The sequence below is a fragment of the Manis javanica genome, chromosome 11, assembly GCF_040802235.1.
Source record: "Manis javanica isolate MJ-LG chromosome 11, MJ_LKY, whole genome shotgun sequence".
Classification (NCBI taxonomy): domain Eukaryota; kingdom Metazoa; phylum Chordata; class Mammalia; order Pholidota; family Manidae; genus Manis; species Manis javanica.
Window position 1 is genome coordinate 81239415 of NC_133166.1, and position 18451 is coordinate 81257865.

Consider the following 18451-nt stretch of genomic DNA (forward strand, 5'->3'; position numbering starts at 1 on the left):
GACTGCATGTGCTCAGTAATTTCATATTGTAGATTCTGATTTACAGGTGTACCAACAGAAGATATTGGTGGTTATTATTATTCTGGGGTTAATTTGCCTATAAGATAATAAGAAGTGTACAATGTCCAGAGTATAAAACACACTAATGATTTGATTCTTTAGGCCCTGAATATATTTAATTTGAAAAGTTTTGTTCCCAATTGATTCTGTTAGATATTTGAATAATAGAAACCATCTTGGCCCACAAAGGACCTGATGGTTCTACTAACACTGAGTGCCAGTGGTGAGCAAGGTAGGGAGACAGTCCTTGTGGGGCAAACAAAAGGAAATGCAGTAATGACTCTTCTTTCCAGCATGGCAATGGGGCTCAAATCTGTGCTCAGACCCCTGCAGTGCAAAATAGATAGCTGGGGTTCAGAGAAGGAAGACCTTGTCAGAAGCAGGACTGGAGAAGGCGAGCTGCCGGAAGTGGCTGCTTTTGATCTGGGCTTTGAAGCACAGGTGGGATTTGCACAGGCTGAAATTGTGGGGAGGGTGAAATGAACATCATAGATGAAGGCAAAGACATAAAATATTAGTTTGAATATGTTTGTGGAAAGGCAAACAGTCAGGTTTGGCTGAAATGTAGCGTACAGAAAAGGAGGAAGAAAATAGGTATAAAGGAACATTAGGGCCAGAAAGGAGGAATTTGTTAATGTTAGACTAAACGGTGTGGATTTTATTCTGTATCCAAGGTGGAGAAATTATACAGTAGTGTTATCACTCAGTTAGAAACAGGGGTGAGCATAGGGTATTAAGTATGGAGGAAGAGAGGAGGTCCAGGAATGGGGAGGGTCAAGTGCCATTGTCTGGAGCCTGGGGTCTTAAGGACAGTGTGGATGGTGCTCAGGGTTCAGGGTCCCTTTATTGTAGCTTTGCTCCACTGACCTCTTGTTTAAATGTGAGTAATCACTTTTTGCTTTTTATGAACCCACACACACATCTGCTTTTCTGAGCTCCTATACAGCATGAGAAAAGCATTTGTTAGGACACCAATTTGAACTAATTCCAGCCAAGTGAAAAGGTACTTGCTGTTTGGTTGTCCTTTGTTATTTTTGTTAATTCTCAGTACAGGCATCCTGGGTCTCTAAGCTAGTTCCACTTAACTGCCTTCCTTTTAGTCCAGTACCCCAGGACATCAGGCTGGGAACCACCAAGCTCTCTGTAACACAGCTCTTGTGGAAGGAACAGATTGTGTCGTACAGGAATGCTACTGTTTCAGTGTTCAAAAGTGGAGATCATTTTGTATTCTGCACAGGATAAGAGAGGATTACTTTTGGAATACCTTAGAAATAGAAAAAGAAATTTAGGACATCATTTCTATTGCAGCATTCCTTTTTATTACATGGAAACAGTGAGATGAGATAAATTACAGTTAAATATTAGGTAAAGGCCACATTATAGGCCAATGAAACCATTTTGAGAACCGTCTTTAGGTAATGTTAATTGTCTATGGAGTGGAATTTATTATGGAATGGTAGTATTACAGACATTACTACAAATGATACCATGGATAGAAGAAATCAGTATGTAACTTTTAAACTTGGGTTGCCATGCTTACTTTAAGGGGCACATCAATGAAAATATTTTTCAACAGTATTAGATAATACTCAAAGCAGTCTAACCTGCTACTTTCTTTCTTACATTCAGGACTGGGTTGTTTACTCCAGACATGGCATTTGAAGCAATAGTCAAAAAACAAATTGTAAAGCTGAAGGGCCCTTCTTTGAAGAGTGTAGATCTGGTAATGCAGGAGTTAATCAACACTGTCAAGAAGTGTACCAAAAAAGTAAGTTTGAATATTTACCTTTCCACAAAGTAGCTCTTAGTTTATCCACCCTGCCACATGCCTCTATTTCCCTGCCCCCTCCCCTTTGTGAGAAGGTGTGTGTGCGTTTGCCCAAAGGGAGTGATCATGAAAAGTACTGAGCAGGAACCACTTTCATGATAAACAGGCATGTTGTCTTCTATCACCACGTTCCACATAGGGTTGCTTAAAAACCAGAACAGGTATATTTTAATCAGCTAGTCTTCTCCTTATTATCTTAAACATGTAAACATCCCGCTTTGAACACATAGGTGAATGCCCTAAGTGAATTTTTCCAATGCTGCCTGGATGGGTGTAATTGTTAGTAGAAGAGAATCATTGATATTGTGTGACTCAATAAGAGAATTCTTCTGAATTTTAAATGAATTCTACTTGAACCTGAACTTTTTGGGAAGGGGCAGTATGGTTAAGTAGTTGAGAGCCCAGCCTCTGAAGTCTAATTACCCAGATTCAGATCCTGGCTCTGTTACTTCCTCACTCTGTGACCTTGGGCATCATACTTAATCCCTAAAATTTTATTATTTCTCTGTAAAATGGGGATGGTAATAATAACTATACCATTGCAGTGAGGATTAATCAAGATGATGCCTGTGACCCTTGGAGCATTTACACACACTGATTAACATAGTACATGTCTGTAAATAGTGGCTAATCTATAAATGGTCATTTTAGTAGCACCCAATATTCTCTACTTATAATACTTATTGAATCTGTGATGTAGAATAGGGAGCGAGAGACTTTCCAATCTGGGGGACTCCTCAGTGAGGAACATGAAGGAATTATGCTGGTTTCCATCCATTCTGTAGGGATAGGAAAGGTGTACCCTGTATTGGAAAACTGTAAGAAGGGAATTAGTGATAATGTTTAGGGTATGGCAGGCTGGCCCCCATGGCAGTTATCATTAGTATTTTGATCATTTCTTGAAAGTATAAATATTTCTGGTTTTGTTGGTTTTGTTACCTTTCCATTTATATATGGTTACTATGAATAACCTCCCTGAAAACTAGTGGGAAGCCAAGAGACAGAGAGAGACAGGGAATGTAAATGAATATTAAGTGGTCCCCAGTTTAAGCAGTTGTCCTCACTGTAAGCAGTGAGAGGAAAGAAGGTAAATTCTTCAATGTCAAGGTTAAAAGGAAAAGAGTTAAGTGGGATCACTTGGGGTCCAGATGGGCTCTGGAGCTCCAGACCCCTCTCTAGACATTACTGCTTTTGCACCTTGTTCTTTATAGTCCTAATTTCTCTTCTCCAAGATAGGCAAAGCCATAGAAGTTAGGGGTCTGAGGAAGGGGAAGAGAATGCACACAGGGAAGAAGAAAGCAATCCTGTACCAGCTCTCCCTTCAGAAACCAGAAGCCAGTTAATAATATTTCACACCCCTGCTCTCCTTGGTTACACCTAAAGTGCAGGCAGTCTTGCCACCTGTATAGTTACAGCTTTCTTAATCAGTGCTCTCTTACCTGACTTCCTGAGTTACCTGAACTCCTTCTCTATTGCCCACATGGATTGCCACCCTCAACATGCAGATGTCTACAGCTGACAGCTTCTCACTAGGTTGCCTATGTGCTCCTGTACCCTCCCATTCATCTATCTTCTTCCCAAAGGTCAATTGTGTTGTGTTTGTCCTCAAACTTATTCAGCCAGTTGTACTTATTTTAATGATATGGCTTAAATGAACAGCAAATAAACTGATTTAATGCCGTTGTTTCTATAAAAACCCAGCTTTGGAAAGACTCAATAAAGGTGAGCTACAAAAGCCTTGCTATTGACCATTGACCAGGTGTTGGCAGAACAATGCTATAAGAATGCAGGGGAGTTAGAAAAATGTAGGTGGGCTCTGCATTCAGATTTTTCACAAGTATCTTCAGGTTCTCCCTCCACTTTAAAGAAAGTAAAATGGGCAATCATAGATAAAGGATGTAGTTTTTGTAGGACAGAAGACACATGACTCCCATCAGCAGATCCATATGCAGAGAACAGGCCTTGGCCTTACATCAAAAGATTGGTACATGTGTGTACATTTATGTCGTAAGTTATATAAAGTGTTTATGGTATGTATGAGTCATTTTTTTTAATCATTTTCCATTGTATCCAACCAACTGGAAAACCAGCAGTTGTTCCTGATAGCATGGGATGAGACAGCTTGTTCCCAGACACTTTCTGGCTTCTATTCTTTGCTCTCCACTCTTTGAAGCTCCTTTTCCTTTTTGCTCTCTAGATCACTGGTGGTTTTATATTTGTGCTTCTTCCCAAAACATTTCATATCTGTCTTAAATAAAACCTAGTTTTTCCCAGAGATTATTGTTTGCCCTGCAACTCTTGTCACTGAAGGACATTTATTGGCCCAAACCCAAGAACCTAAGGGTCTGGATCAGCCATGACATTTACCTACTTCTTCTTCTGTGGCTTCTGAACATTATGCCTTCATATTCTTGTAAAAAAATCTTCCATTAAGGTCCAGGTGGGACCAGCTCTGCTACCCTTTTCCCTTCTGTTCACTGTCACCATCAAGTCCTGGTCACTCCTTTTCATTCATCAAGATATCTGAACCTGGCTTACATTTTTCCTCTCCATCCTAATTCACCATCAACTTGGATGACTTCAGTAGAGGTCCATGTAGAGATAATGTCCAAAACCCAATAGCTACTATTCTTTGGGTCTTTGACTCCAGTGCCCGTCCATTCATTCCACACTAGAAACACTCTCCTATGACCTCTCTCCTCTTTGTCATCATCAACTAATGTTCTACAAGAAAATTCTAAAGTATATCTAGAGTTTTAAGAATGCTGATCACCCCCTACCTTTAGATTTTAAGTCAGTTGAAAAATTAGTATATAAGCTTAAAGGAGATGAAAGATGGCAGTGTGAAGGTGAGACAGAAGCCTCTTCCCAAAACCACATATAATATGGAAATACAGTTAATACAACTAATCCTGAAAGAGCAATGGGAAAGAAGGCTGCACCAGACTGCATACACCTAGAGAAAATAATAGACCTCATGGAACAGGGTAACATACCAATGCTGTGATCTGGTAGGACCCAAGCCCTTCCCTCACCCCAGCTCACTGGCAACAGGAAGAGAAATTGAGCAGGGAGCTGGTAGAAGACTAGGACTGCTGAACACCCAGCCCTGGAGATCTGCTCTGGGACCAAGAACCTACATTGCATGGTGCTCTGGAGATTGGTGGGGTTGGAAAGCTAAGAGAGGCAGAATACTTGGAGAGACTGAGATTCCAGCCACTTGTGGAAAACAGAGATTCATGTCCGGCTGCTCTGGGACAAAAGAAATGCGAGCAGTCTGAAAGACTTTGTAAGAGTGAGAGGGCTGCTAAAAGGGCAAGGAATACCCAGAGTTTGCTGCTCAGGAGAAAGGACAGGTGGACAAAATTGTCTGGGTGAACTCTGCCAGCAGGTTGGGAACTTTCAGGAGCTTCAGCTTCAGGCACTCCATCTCCCTAGCTAGCTACGAAGCTCTGAGGCCCCAACCATGATGTACAGTGTGCTGTGCCTTCCTCCTGGCTGGCACTGGCTCACAAACCAGCAGCCTGTGCCCTGGATACAGGTTACCTAGAGGGAGGCCACACTTACAGCAGCTACAAACACAAACTATAGAGGCTTACATCTGTGTGTTTAATCCATTAGTTCTGGAAGTGGAGACAGGCATAGAAGCTGGGAAGCAGGAAACAGTTCTTTCCTCTCCCCAGGCACCAGCATGGCTCCCCTGTGACCCCCAACATCTCCAGGGCCTGAATAGCTCTAGAGAGTAGAACTTCTGGGCATTAGAGGGCACCACATACAAATATGAAATGTCAAAGGAACCTGGTTCAAACCAAAACCCGCAAACACCAGAAAAGGGGCCAAGTGAAACTGAACTCATCTTCCTGAAAGAGATTTCAAAATAAAAATCATAAACATGCTCATGGAAGTGCAGAAAAATATTCAAGAACTCAGGGAGGAATTCAGGGCTGAGATTCAATCATTAAGGAATACAATATCTGAAATGAAACATACAATGCAGGGATTTAAAAGTAGATTAGATGTAGTAGAGGAGATCGTAAATGGAATAGAAATTACAGAAGAGAAATACAAAGAAATACAAAGAAGAGAGAAACAAGAATTGCTAGGAATGAAAGAATATTGAGAGAACAGTGTGACCATCCAAAGAGAACAATATTCACATTATAGGGATACCAGAAGAAGAGAGAGTAAAAAGGACAGGAAGTGTCTTTGAGGAGACAATTGCTGAAAACTTCCCCAAGCTGGGGAAGGAGATAGTCTCTCAGGCCATGGAGGTGCACAGATCTCCCAAAACAAGGGACCCAAGGAAGACAGCACCAAGACATATAATGATTGAAATGGTTAAGATCAAGGACAATTACAGAATATTAAAAGCAGTTAAAGGAGAAAAAAGATCACATACAAAGGAAAACCTATCAGGCTATCATCAGACTTCTCAACAGAAACCTTACAGGCCAGAAGGGAGTGGCATAATATATTTAATGCAATGAAACACAAGGGCCTTGCAACAAGAATACTCTACTCGGAAGATTATCATTAAAATTTGAAGGATGGATTAAACAACTTTCAGATAAGCAAAAGCTGAGAGAATTTACCTCCTACAAACCATCTCTACAGTGTATTTTGGAGGGACTGCTATAGGTGGAAGTGTTCCTAAGGCTAAATAACTGTCACTAAAGGTAATAAACCACAGTAAAGAAAGTAGAATAATTAATTACTAAGCAGATAGAAAATCAAATCAGCTATCGCCAAAGTCAGCCAAGGGAAAGACAAATAGTACAGAATATAATACATAATATACAAAGAATGGAGGAGAAAGAAAAAGGAGGAGAGTAAAAGAACCTTTGGATTGTGTTTGTAATAGCATAGTAAGTGAGTTAAGTTACACTCTTAGATAGTAAGGAAATTAACCTTGAACCTTTGGTAACCAAGAACCTAAAGCCTGCGATGGCAATAAGTATATACCTATTGATATTCATCCAAAATGTAAATGGTCTGAATGCACAAATCAAAAGACACAGAGTCACTGAATGAATAAAAAATCAAGACTCATCTATATGCTGCTACCAAGAGACTCATTTTAAACCTAAAGACATACACAGACTAAAAGTGAAGGGATGGAAAAAGATATTGCATGAAACTAATAGGGAGAAAAGAGAAGGAGTTGCAGTACTATCAGACAAAATAGACTTCACAACAAAGAAAATCACAAGAGACAAAAAGGACATTACATAATGATAAAGTAGGCAGTCCAACAAGAGGATATAACGATTATAAATATCTATGCACCCAACACAGGAGCACTTACATGTGTGAAACAAAGGCTAACAAAATTAAAGTGGGAAATAGAATGCAATGCATTCATTCTAGGAGACTTCAACACACCACTCACTCCAGAGGAAAGATAAACCAGACAGAAAATAAATAAGGAGACAGAGGCACTGAACAACACATTAGAACATATGGACCTAACAGACATCTACAGAACGCTCTACCCAAAAGCAGAAAGATACACATTCTACTCAAGTGCACATGGAACATTTTCAGAAATAGATCATATACTAGGCCACAATAAGAGCCTCAGTAAATTCAGAAGGATTGAAACTGTATCGAATCAGTTTCTCAGATCACCAAAGTATGAAACTAGAAATAAATCATGCAAAGAAAACAAAAAAGCCCACAAACACATGGAGGCTTAACAACATACTCCTAAATAATCAGTGGATCAATAAGCAAATAAAAACAGAGATCAAGCAATATATGGAGACAAATGACAACAATAACTCAACACCACAAAATCTGTGGGATGCAGTGAAGGCCATGTTCAGAGGGAAGTATACTGCAATACAGGTCTACCTCAGGAAAGAATAAGAATCCCATATGAACAATCTAAACTCACAATAACTATAACTAGAAAAGGAGGAATATATGAGGCCAAAGTCAGTAGAAGGAGGGACATAATAAAGATTAGAGCAGAAATAAATAAAATCAAGAAGAATAAAATAGAAAGAATCAGTGAAATAAGGAACTGGTTCTTTGAGAAGATAAACAAAATAGATAAACCCCTAGCCAGACTTATTAAGAAAAAAATAGAGTATACACACATAAACATTATTCTAAATGAGAAAAGAAAAATTACTATGGACATCACAGAAATACAAAAAATTATTAAAGAATACTCTGAAAAATTATATTGCTAACAAACTGGGTAACCTAGAAGAAATGGACAACTTTCTAGAAAAATACAACCTTCCAAGGCTTACCAGGAAGAAACAGAAAATCTGAACAGACCAATTATTACCAGCAATGAAATTGAATTGCTAATCAAAAACTACCTAAGAACAAAACAGCTGGACCAGGTGGCTTCACTGTTGAATTTTATCAAACATTTAGTGAAGACCTAATACTAATCTTCCTTAAAGTTTTCCAAAAAGCAGAAGAGGAAGAAATACTTCCAAACTCATTCTATGATGCCAGCATCACTCTAATACCAAAACCAGGCAAAGACACCACAAAAAAAGAAAATTACCAACCAATATCCCTGATGAACATAGATTGAAAAATCATCAACAAAATATTAGAAAATTGAATTAAAAATACATCAAAAAGATCATCATAATCAAGTAGGATTTATTCCAAAAATGCAAAGATAGTACAATACTCAAAAATCCATCAACATTACCTACCACATCAACAAAAAGAAGGACAAAAACCAATGATCGTCTCCGTTGGTGCCGAAAAAGCATTCGACAAAACTCAACATCTATTCATGATAAAAACTCTCAACAAACTGTATATATGGAGGGCAAGTACCTCAACATAATAAAGGACATATATGACAAACCCACAGCCAATATCATACTTAACAGTGAGAAGCTGAAAGCTTTTCCGTTAAGATCAGAAACAAGACAAGGATGCCCACTCTCCCCACTTTTATTTAACATAGTTCTTGAGTTCATAGCCACAGCAATCAGACAACACAAAGAAATAAAAGGCATCCAGATTGATAAAGAACAAGTTAAACTGTCACTGTTTTTAGATGACATAATATTGTACATAAAAACCCAAAAATTCACTCCAAAACTACTAGATCTAATATCTGAATTCAGCAAAGTTGCAGGATACAAAACTAATACACAGAAATCTGCAGCATTCCTTTACACTAACAATGAACTAGCAGAAAAAGAAATCAGGAAAATAATTCCATTTGCAGTTGCATCAAAAAGAATAAAATACATAGGAATAAACCTAACGAAGTGAAAGACCTATACCCTAAAAACTACAAAACACTCTTGAGAGAAATTAAAGAAGATACCAATAAATGGAAAAACATCCCATGCTCACAGATAGGAAGAATTAATATTGTCAAAATGACCATCCTGCCTAAGGGAATGTACAGATTCAATGCTATTGCTATCAAAATACCAACAGCATTCTTCAACAAACTATAGCAAATAGTTCTAAAATTTATATGGAACCACAAACGACCCTGAATAGCCAAAGCAATGCTAAGAAGGAAGAATAAAGCTGACGCGATTATGCTCCCTGACTTCAAGCTCTACTAGAAAGCCACAGTAATCAAGACAATTTGGTACTGGTACAAGAACAGCCTCATAGACCAGTGGAATAGACTAGAGAGCCCAGATATAAATCCAAGTATATATGATCAATTAATATATGGTAAAGGAGCCATGGATATACAATGGGGAAATGACAGTCTCTTCAACAACTGGTTCTGGAAAAACTTTACAGGTACATGTAAGAGAATGAAACTGGATTATTGTCTAACTTCATACACAAAAGTAAACTCAAAATGGATCAAAATGAATGTAAGTCGTGAAACCATAAACTCTTAGAAGAAAACATAGGCAACATCTCTTGAATATAAACATGAGCAACTTTTTCCTGAATGCATCTCCTTGGGCAAGGCAAACAAAAGCAAAAATGAACAAACAGGACTACATCAAACTAAAATCTTCTGTACAGCAAAGGACACAATCAGGAGAACGAAAAGTCATCCTACAGTATGGGAGAATATATTTGTAAATGACATATCTGACAAGGGGTTTTTTGATAACATCCAAAATATATAAAATACTCACATGCTTCAACACCCAAACAGCAAGTAATGCAATTAAAAAATGGGTGGAGGATATGAACAGACACTTCTCCAAAGAAGAAATTCAGATGGCTAATAGGCACATGAAAAGAGGCTCCACATTACTACTTATCAGGGAAATGCAAATTAAAACCACAATGAGATATAACCTCACACCAGTTAGTATGGCCAAAATCAAAAAGACAAGGAACAACAAATGCTGGCAAGGATGCGGAGAAAGGGGAACCCTCCTATACTGCTGGTGGGAATGTAAGCTAGTTCAACCATTGTGGAAAGTAATATGGAGGTTCCTCAAAAAACTAAAAATACTGTTTGACCTGGGAATTCCACTCCTAGGAATTTACCTAAAGAAAACAACTTCTCAGATTCAATAAGACATATGCACCCCTATGTTTATTGCAGCACTATTTACAATAGCCAAGATATGGAAACAATCAAGTGTCCATCAGTAAATCAATGGATAAAGAAGATGTTGTGCATATACACAGTGAGATACTATTCAGCCGTAAGAAAAAAACAAATCCTACTATTTGCAACAAATGGATGGAGCTAGAGGGTATTATGCTCTGTGAAATATGTCAGGCAGAGAAAGACAAATAAGAAATGATTTCCATCATTTGTGGAGCATAACAACGAAGCAAAACTGAAGGAGCAAAACAGCAGTAGACTCACAGACTTCAAGATGGGACTAGCAGTTACCAAAGGGGAGGCCTGGGAGTGGGTGGGTGGGGAAGAAGGGAGAAGGGGATTGAAGGGTATTATGATTAGTACACATGGTGTGGGGGAGGTCATGGGGAAGACAGTGTAGCACAGAGAAGACAAGTAGTGTCTCTGTGGCATCTTACTACACTTATGGTCTGTGACTGCATTGGGGTATGGCAGGGCAGACTTGATAATATGGGTGAATGTAGTAAACACATTGTTTTTCTTGAAAAAATCTTCATAAGAGTGTATATCGATAATACTTTAATAAAAAAGAGGAAAGAAAGAAGAAAGAAAGAAAGAGAAAGAAAGAAAGAAAGAAAGAAAGAAAGAAAGAAAGAAAGAAAGAAAGAAAGAAAGAAAGAAAGAAAGAAAGAAAAAGAAAAGAAAGAAAGAGAAAGAAAGAGAAAGAAAGAAAGAAGGAAAGAAAGAAAGAAGAAGGAAAGAAAGAAGAAAGAAAAAGAAAGAAGAGAAATATAGAGAGGAGGGGAGGGGAGAGGAGAGGAGAGGAGAAGAGAGGAGAGGAGAGGAGAGGAGGAGAGGAGAGAGGAGAGAGGAGGATTGAAATTTCTTTTCCTCTTTGCTGCTGATAAATCTAGATTGGAAAATGGGGCTGGGAATTGCTGCTGAAGTGGAAGCCTCTTGTTACTTCTTCCAGCATAAACCTTAGAGCCCCCAGTGATAGAAAGTTAGAAGTGCACCCATCAGCAATAGAATATTTTGGCTCACTTCTTAATGGGCATGTAAATCACTAAGTCAAAGAGTACAGAAGCAGTGACTTAGTCCATCCTCCCCTCCTAGCAGAGAGCTGAGGACCAATGCATGTCAGGTTCTCATCATTTTACCAATCAATGAATCTTGTCTTGTCCTGTCTTGCTCTTTCTTTTCTTTTTTCCTTTCTTTCTTTCACTTTTTTTTTCCTTTCCATGGAGAGGAGAAATGATAGAAGCTTCTTCCATAGTACTTCCCCAGAAGGGCAGAAGTGTTGGTGGAAATTCCCACTTTGTGAGTGACCTGAATTCCCCCAGTGCTGGGGAGGAGGGAAAAAACCGCCCTTCCCTGTACCTAAGATTCTGCCACAAACCCCTACTCTTCCCGCTTTCTCACTCTTTTGCTCTCCCTTTAACCAATCTTTGGACTGAAAGAGACCTTCAGACCTTTGGCCTCTGTTTTCTTCCAGCCTACTTGTCTCCTCCTGAGCTTATTTTCTTTCCTGACCATTGTATCGGTCTGGGTCCAGTCAATAGAGAAGCCACACAACAATTTGAACAGGGAACATTTAGAATAAAAAAAAGCATTCACTATAACAGGAGATTAGAGTAGTGAGGGATTATCTAGAAAAAAGAGCATTATTGAAGACAGGACTAGTAGCTCTAAGGAGCAGGTACCCTTAGGGGAGTACCGAAGGAAGAGATCTGCCCAGGAAAAAGATCTGGACCTCGTCGAAGAGGGCACAGATATAGCTCACTGAATGGCAGAAAAATGGCTGTAGAGTTGTGCTTGTGGAAGTTCCTGGAAATCTGGAGCATTGCTGGATGGGAAAAGCTGTCCACAGGGGGTTGTCTCACTGGAGGTGCTCTGCTACAAAACTGTTTGGCGGGGAGGGGGCAGGGGTGCTCGGAAGCTGAGGCTGCCTTGTGATGCGGGAAGTGCTGGCACCTGCCCAGTGAGCACACCAGCACCAAACCTATCCCTACAGTGGCTCTCTGGGCCCCGTGCCTCTCCTTGACAAAGCTTCACATTGTGCCAACTGGCAAAGGAAAAATATTTAGAGGGGCCTAGATTTGTTTCCACAGAGGGGCAAAGATGGTTGGATTTGGAAACAGAAGAGGCAAGGCAGCGACAACCAGCACTTCTACCTGTCACTTCCTTATCTGTCACTTGGATTAACTTTGTCACGTGTTAAAACTCCACGGCTGGTCAAATCTGCTGTTTGTCTTTATTTCCATTTTCCCCAGGTTGCTGAAGACCTTGGGTATAATCATCCGCCTTGGGATTAGAGCCACCATATATCCATAGTCTTTTGTACATCATCCATTAGTGACTTCCTGTGTTTTCCACCACAGCAATGTTAAACTTCTGACACTGTTTAAGTTGCTTTGCTTATCACCTGCATCCTTACTTTCAATAACGATTTCACAGAGAAAATAGGGGCCCTAAATGGGAACGTTAATTCTTTTCTCTTAACTCCCATTTTATCTTTATTCCCGCTTGCCCCTCCTCCTCTCTGTCCCTGTTGAGGTAGTATGCCTGGCCAGGGCTGGGCTCCTACTGTACTCTCAGCTCCTTAAGGAACTTGTTACTCTTTTGATCCTTCTATTTCCTAAATCATCACCTTCTCTATCATCACATTAGAAATAAATCAGTATATAAACACATTTATGTCTCTCATAATTTAAACATGGTAACAACAATAACAAAAATCTACACTGTATTCCTCTCCTCTTCATGGCCAACCTTCTAGGGAAAAAGTAGCTTATGCTTGCTATCTTTACTTTCCCTTCTCCAGTTGATTCCTTAACCTTCTGAAATTGGCTTCCACCTCACTACCCTATTGAAATAATTATGGCAAAGGTCAACCAGAGACCTTATTGCCACATCTAATGGACCTTCTCATTCCTGTTACTGCACTCCGCTCTCTTCTTGAAGCTGTCACCTTTGATTCCTCCTTAGTCTCCTTCAAGAGTTCATCTACCTACCTTTGCCAGCACCTGAATACTGGAGTCCCATAGAGTTGCTCCTGATTTTCTTCTGTTTTCACCATCCTTTCTAACTGGCAGATCGTATCTCCCATAGTTCAACAACTACTTAAAATATTGCTAATTCCCAAATCTAACCTTTAGCTCTAGCTTCTTTACAAACCAACTATTCTGTTTACTGCAACTACTCTCTTTTCTTACTTTAGGCCCTGAACAGTTTTTTCTTTAAACTAATTACTCCAGTGGTCTCCTAACTGGTCATTATGCCTCTAGCCTGACCACCCTCAAATTTATCCTCCTCACTGCTGTCAAAGTGGCCCTTCTGAAATATGGACATTTATTTTCCCTGTTTCCTCAAAAGTATTCCATGACTTCTCCTCTTTTGAGAATGTTCAAATCATTTATGATTGTATTTAGTTTTACTATCTGGTTTCTGAATACTTCTCCAGCTACATCTGTTGTCACCTTCTGCTTGCTTCAGCCTTTCTAAGTGATTTGCACTACCTTCAGAGATTTTTCCTGCCTTTTTTTCATTTTTTCATGACATTTGTGCATGTGATTCCCTTTGTTTAGAATGTCTCCTTTTCTCTCCTGTTTTCATCTGCCATCCCTCTTGTTTTTAGGATCCAGCTCAATCATCAGCTTTTCCCAAAAGTAACCTTCCTGCAGGGCCTCTGTGTGTCCTCTCCCGCCTCCATCTGCACTCTCTTCTCAGTGCTTCAGTCGGCACCTTAGGTCACCTTTATCATAGCATTTATGATACTGCGTTGTTATATGTTTGTAATTTAGTCGTTTAGGTGAATGCCTCCTCTTGCTGATTAGAAGCTTCTTTTAAAAAAATATCTGTGTCATTTATCTTCTTATTACTGGAACATAACAGAATGACTAATCCTACATAAGAAGCATTCTACAAATACTTTATAACAATTTAGATGTTCTAAAGTTACCCTGGGGTTAAAGAAATCTGTACTTGGTTTTGAAATAATGTTTTAGTCATTCTTTTTAAAATATTATTGTCCGGGCAGGTTTTCTTTCACGTATCCATTCCTTTCCTTATTCCTCATTTTGATGTTTCTTGATTTTTGACCTTATTATGTCTACCTTAAAGTTATTTTACTTTAAAGCTGATCTAAATAAAATAGTTTACAAAGATAAATGATCCTAATTTAAGTTGAGTATACCAGGACTCTATTACCTGACTCCTTTTGAACATGAACCATGAACAAGGTAATGATATACTGTTATCATCCAACTGAGGACATTTTTGAGATTATAAGGGGAAGCTGTTAATATTTTCACTGCAATAATAGGAGTAAACAAAGACTGCCTGGGCAATCTGAAATGTATAGTTACTCTAGCTAGATTGTGAATGAATGAATGAATGAACGAATGAATGAATAAATAAATAAATAAATAAAATATATACACACACACATAATAATTTAAAACAGTATTTTCGTTTATAATTCTTCATGTTGAATATCTTATGTGTGAAATATTTAATATTTTTTCTTAAGCCACATAAATAAACATCAGTGAAAAACATGGGGTTTATGTATATTCAAATAACAAAGCACAAAGCTCGACTTCTAACCTGGGGAATGCATTTCTTAGGTATTTTCTCACTGTTGTCTCTGGGGCACTGGAGGACAAGACAGGAACATTATAAGCTATTTGGCTTCATTCCAGGGACATCTCAACTTCGGGATTTTTCTGGTGGGCATCAACTTTCTGCTGCTTTTCTTTCCTCCTCTTCTCCCCTGAATCATTGCAGGGTCCTGAGGTTCTTTACAGGAAGCACTGAGAGGAACATCTTGTTTTTTTTAACCACAGTTTAGCAACTGTGCCATTTATTGGCCTCCTGGGAAACCACATTCTTGGATTGCCATGATACCAATTAATTGATTTTTTTCCCCTGCTTAGAAAAAGGAAAAAAGCTTTGGAAGGAAATAAAGATACCTTAGTAGCTGTTAGAAATACTGGGAAAGATTTTTCATTAAAAAGTTCTGTTAGAAGAAATGTTGAATTTTGTGGCATGTTACTTAAATAAATATCTGGCACTGAATACACATAACTAAACAAATGAATCTGAAATCCTTAGTATGGCTTTCAAGTCCCCACATGATCTTGTCCCTTTTATCTCTAAACTCCTCCCACTCTCCCCTCCCCCAGGTTTCCTCCAGCTAACTGGTTAGCTGGTTAGCTGGTTTGTTCAACTGGTCAAGGAGACATGCTGGCAAGGCCTTTGCATTTCTCATTCTCAGCATTCTCAGTGTTGGAAATGTTCTGCCTTGAGAGAATCTGCATGGGTCACATCCTTGCTCCTTTCAGATCTCTGACCAAATGCCACTTAATTAGAGTTTTTCTGACTCTCCAATCTACAGTTGTACATGGCTACCTTCAAACTCGCACCCGCCCCACACACATCACTCTTCCTCTACATACCAAACTTTGTTTTTCTTTGCAGCCCGTATGACCACATGAATTACACCATGTATGTCTTTTGTTTTTGTTGTTGTTGGAAAATAATGGACTTTTGGGAATGTGAGTTCCATGAGAGCAGTGACTAGGTTTGTCAAGCTTATCACTCTATTAACAACCCTGAAACAGCCAGATTTAAAATAGTAATTACCGAATGAGTAATTGAAATAAGTGAATCATGTCTCACTGAGATGGCAGGTGGTAGTCAGTTGACTGAAGTAGCTACTTGATTACTTTCCATGAAAGTTGGTAGGGTGAAGAAAAATATCTGCAATGCATTGTGCTTGAGAAGGGCTTAATTTTAGGTCTGGATAGATCTGCTTTGGTTTTTACTCTGTACAAAAAGAATCGCTTTTTAATCTTCTCTAAGGGCTGGCTGTCCAAACTTTGCATATTGTAGCGGCCTCACATAATAGACCATGATACTCAGGTTTCGAAATAGACTGATTATTAAAATTTCAACCTTTTATTGGGTACTATTGGCTTTCAAGAAATAGGAGTCTCACCTTCGTTGTTCCTATTGTTGCCTGTTTTAAGCCCCCTTTTATTAACTGAGGTGTAATTGACATACAGTGGATAAGCCTAAATTGCAAACTTACAAAAATAACATAGAATAGCAAACATCTTTTCATTTGACTGGAATTAATTCAAACTGGTGTCATAACAGTGCTTTTCTCATGCTTTACAGGAGCTCAGAAAAGCAGATGTATGTGTGTGTGTTTTCTAAAGAGTAAAAAAATGATTATCATATTTAAATAAGAGGTCAGTGGAGCAAAGCTACAATAGAGGGGCTCTGAACCCTGAGCACCATCAGCCCTGCCCCAAGACCCTGGGCTCCAGGCAATGGCACTTGACCCTCCGCCTTCCTGGACCTCCTCTCCTCCTCTTCTCATTTCTTATTTGATTACGTTTTCTTCCTACAGCACTCATTCTGTGTTACTTCTTTTGAGAAAATTTCCTCTTTCATGGCTGAATAATATTTTAGAAATCTCACCTTTTAATATCATAATTCATTAAAGGGTTTATGATGTTTATAATGAATTCTTAATTTATAATTTACCTTGACCTTTACTTCTACCCTTACCTTCTGGTTTTATTTTTTTCTGGAACTGCTCATTAGTATGTCTACCAGGGATAAACTTGAAAATAGAGGAGATGAAAACCTGATTATTAAACAACTAGGTGTTGTTTTGATGTGGTGTTAACCCCACTGTAACTCCTATTTGGGTGTGTTCTGAGGCTGTGTCTGCTCTTGTCTCTTCTCACTGTCTTTTCACTCAGACCTTCTGTTTTTACCACCTTACATAGGGCCATCTGGATGTATGTGACTTGGCTCCCTTCCCTCTTCTACCAGCTTCACTTAGGCCTTCCAAGACTTCCCATCTGCCACTCCTAAAGAACACTTGATACAAAAATTTTGCCATTTACCCTTGTGTAATTTCTTGATCTCTTTTTACTAGAATTGTTTCTCATCTTTGTTCACCTTTGTGAATGTGAATGTTTCTGTTTTTCCTTTTTCCTAATAAATGTGTTGTGCCCAGATAAGTATTTTTTCATCTCTTGAATAAATGCAATATTATGCTATATGTAAATAAAGGATAAATGGGGGTTTTTGGTAGGTTTTAATGTATGGAAATGGAATAAATTACTGTATGCTTTTAAGAAGAGTAAAATCATTATTGCTTCTTACTTTATAGTGAAGGGTCAACATTGGAAGGTTTATAGCTTTTTGATAAAAACAGAACCCATATCTTTAGGTTAGCCAAACCAATCAACTCAATTCATGTGCATAAAAGAAATTTTGTTCTGGTTTTAGTTTATTTTCTCAGTGATATTTGGTATAAAACTATGAGCAGATGGTTACCTAATAAACTGAGTCTTTGCTTAAGGCATGTACTAGTTACTGTTGAAGGTATAGAAATTTTGCCTGGTCTTGTGCCTGTTCCAGGAAAAACCTAATAGCATAGCTCTCATGATCTCATTAATCAATGGTTAATAAATTGCATAAGTCTATAATTTTTGTCTTACTGGACAGAAATGTCTTTCAAGTGATTTTTTTCCCTTAGGGGAAAATGTGGTCCAGCCTTAAAAGTAAATTTTTGTATTGAGGTTCCACCAAAATAATTAAGCACTACACTAAATAACACTTAATCTATTAAATTTTATTAAAATGTTTTATATTTTAAAAAATTATGATACCCTTTTTTCAGAACATGCATATTTAAAAATTTCTCTAAGAATTATTTAGTTTTTATTCCTAAAGTCATATATAATTGTATTGTTTCTGCATTGAATTGTCATTATTTAAAAATATTCAATGCTCTTTTAACAATAAGTTGTTTAGAAGTAATTTGCCATTTAATCAATGTTCATCTCTGCCTGGAAGCTCCCATGTCATTGTCTCAACATCAAATCTTCTGAGGCCTTCTCAGAGCAGGTTTAGCCATTTATTTCTTTGTGTTTTTCCTTGTTTCTTATAAAATAGTACTCTCTAGTATGACAATTTATCTTAACAGTCAACTTGCTGCTCAAGACTAGGAGCTTTTTGATATCAAGTGCATTGAC

At 38.4% G+C, this 18451-nt stretch overlaps 1 protein-coding gene across 4 annotated transcripts in view; it reads left to right on the forward strand.

The window, feature by feature from the left end:
- The window catches only part of DNM3 (dynamin 3), a 546077-nt gene that overhangs the window by 188471 nt on the left and 339155 nt on the right, over positions 1-18451 (forward strand). For all 4 annotated transcript variants that reach the window (XM_073216760.1, XM_073216763.1, XM_073216762.1 and 1 more), the window contains exon 10: positions 1690-1828. In XM_073216760.1, the coding sequence (XP_073072861.1) occupies positions 1690-1828 (139 nt within the window). The remainder of the gene's footprint in view (positions 1-1689; positions 1829-18451) is intronic.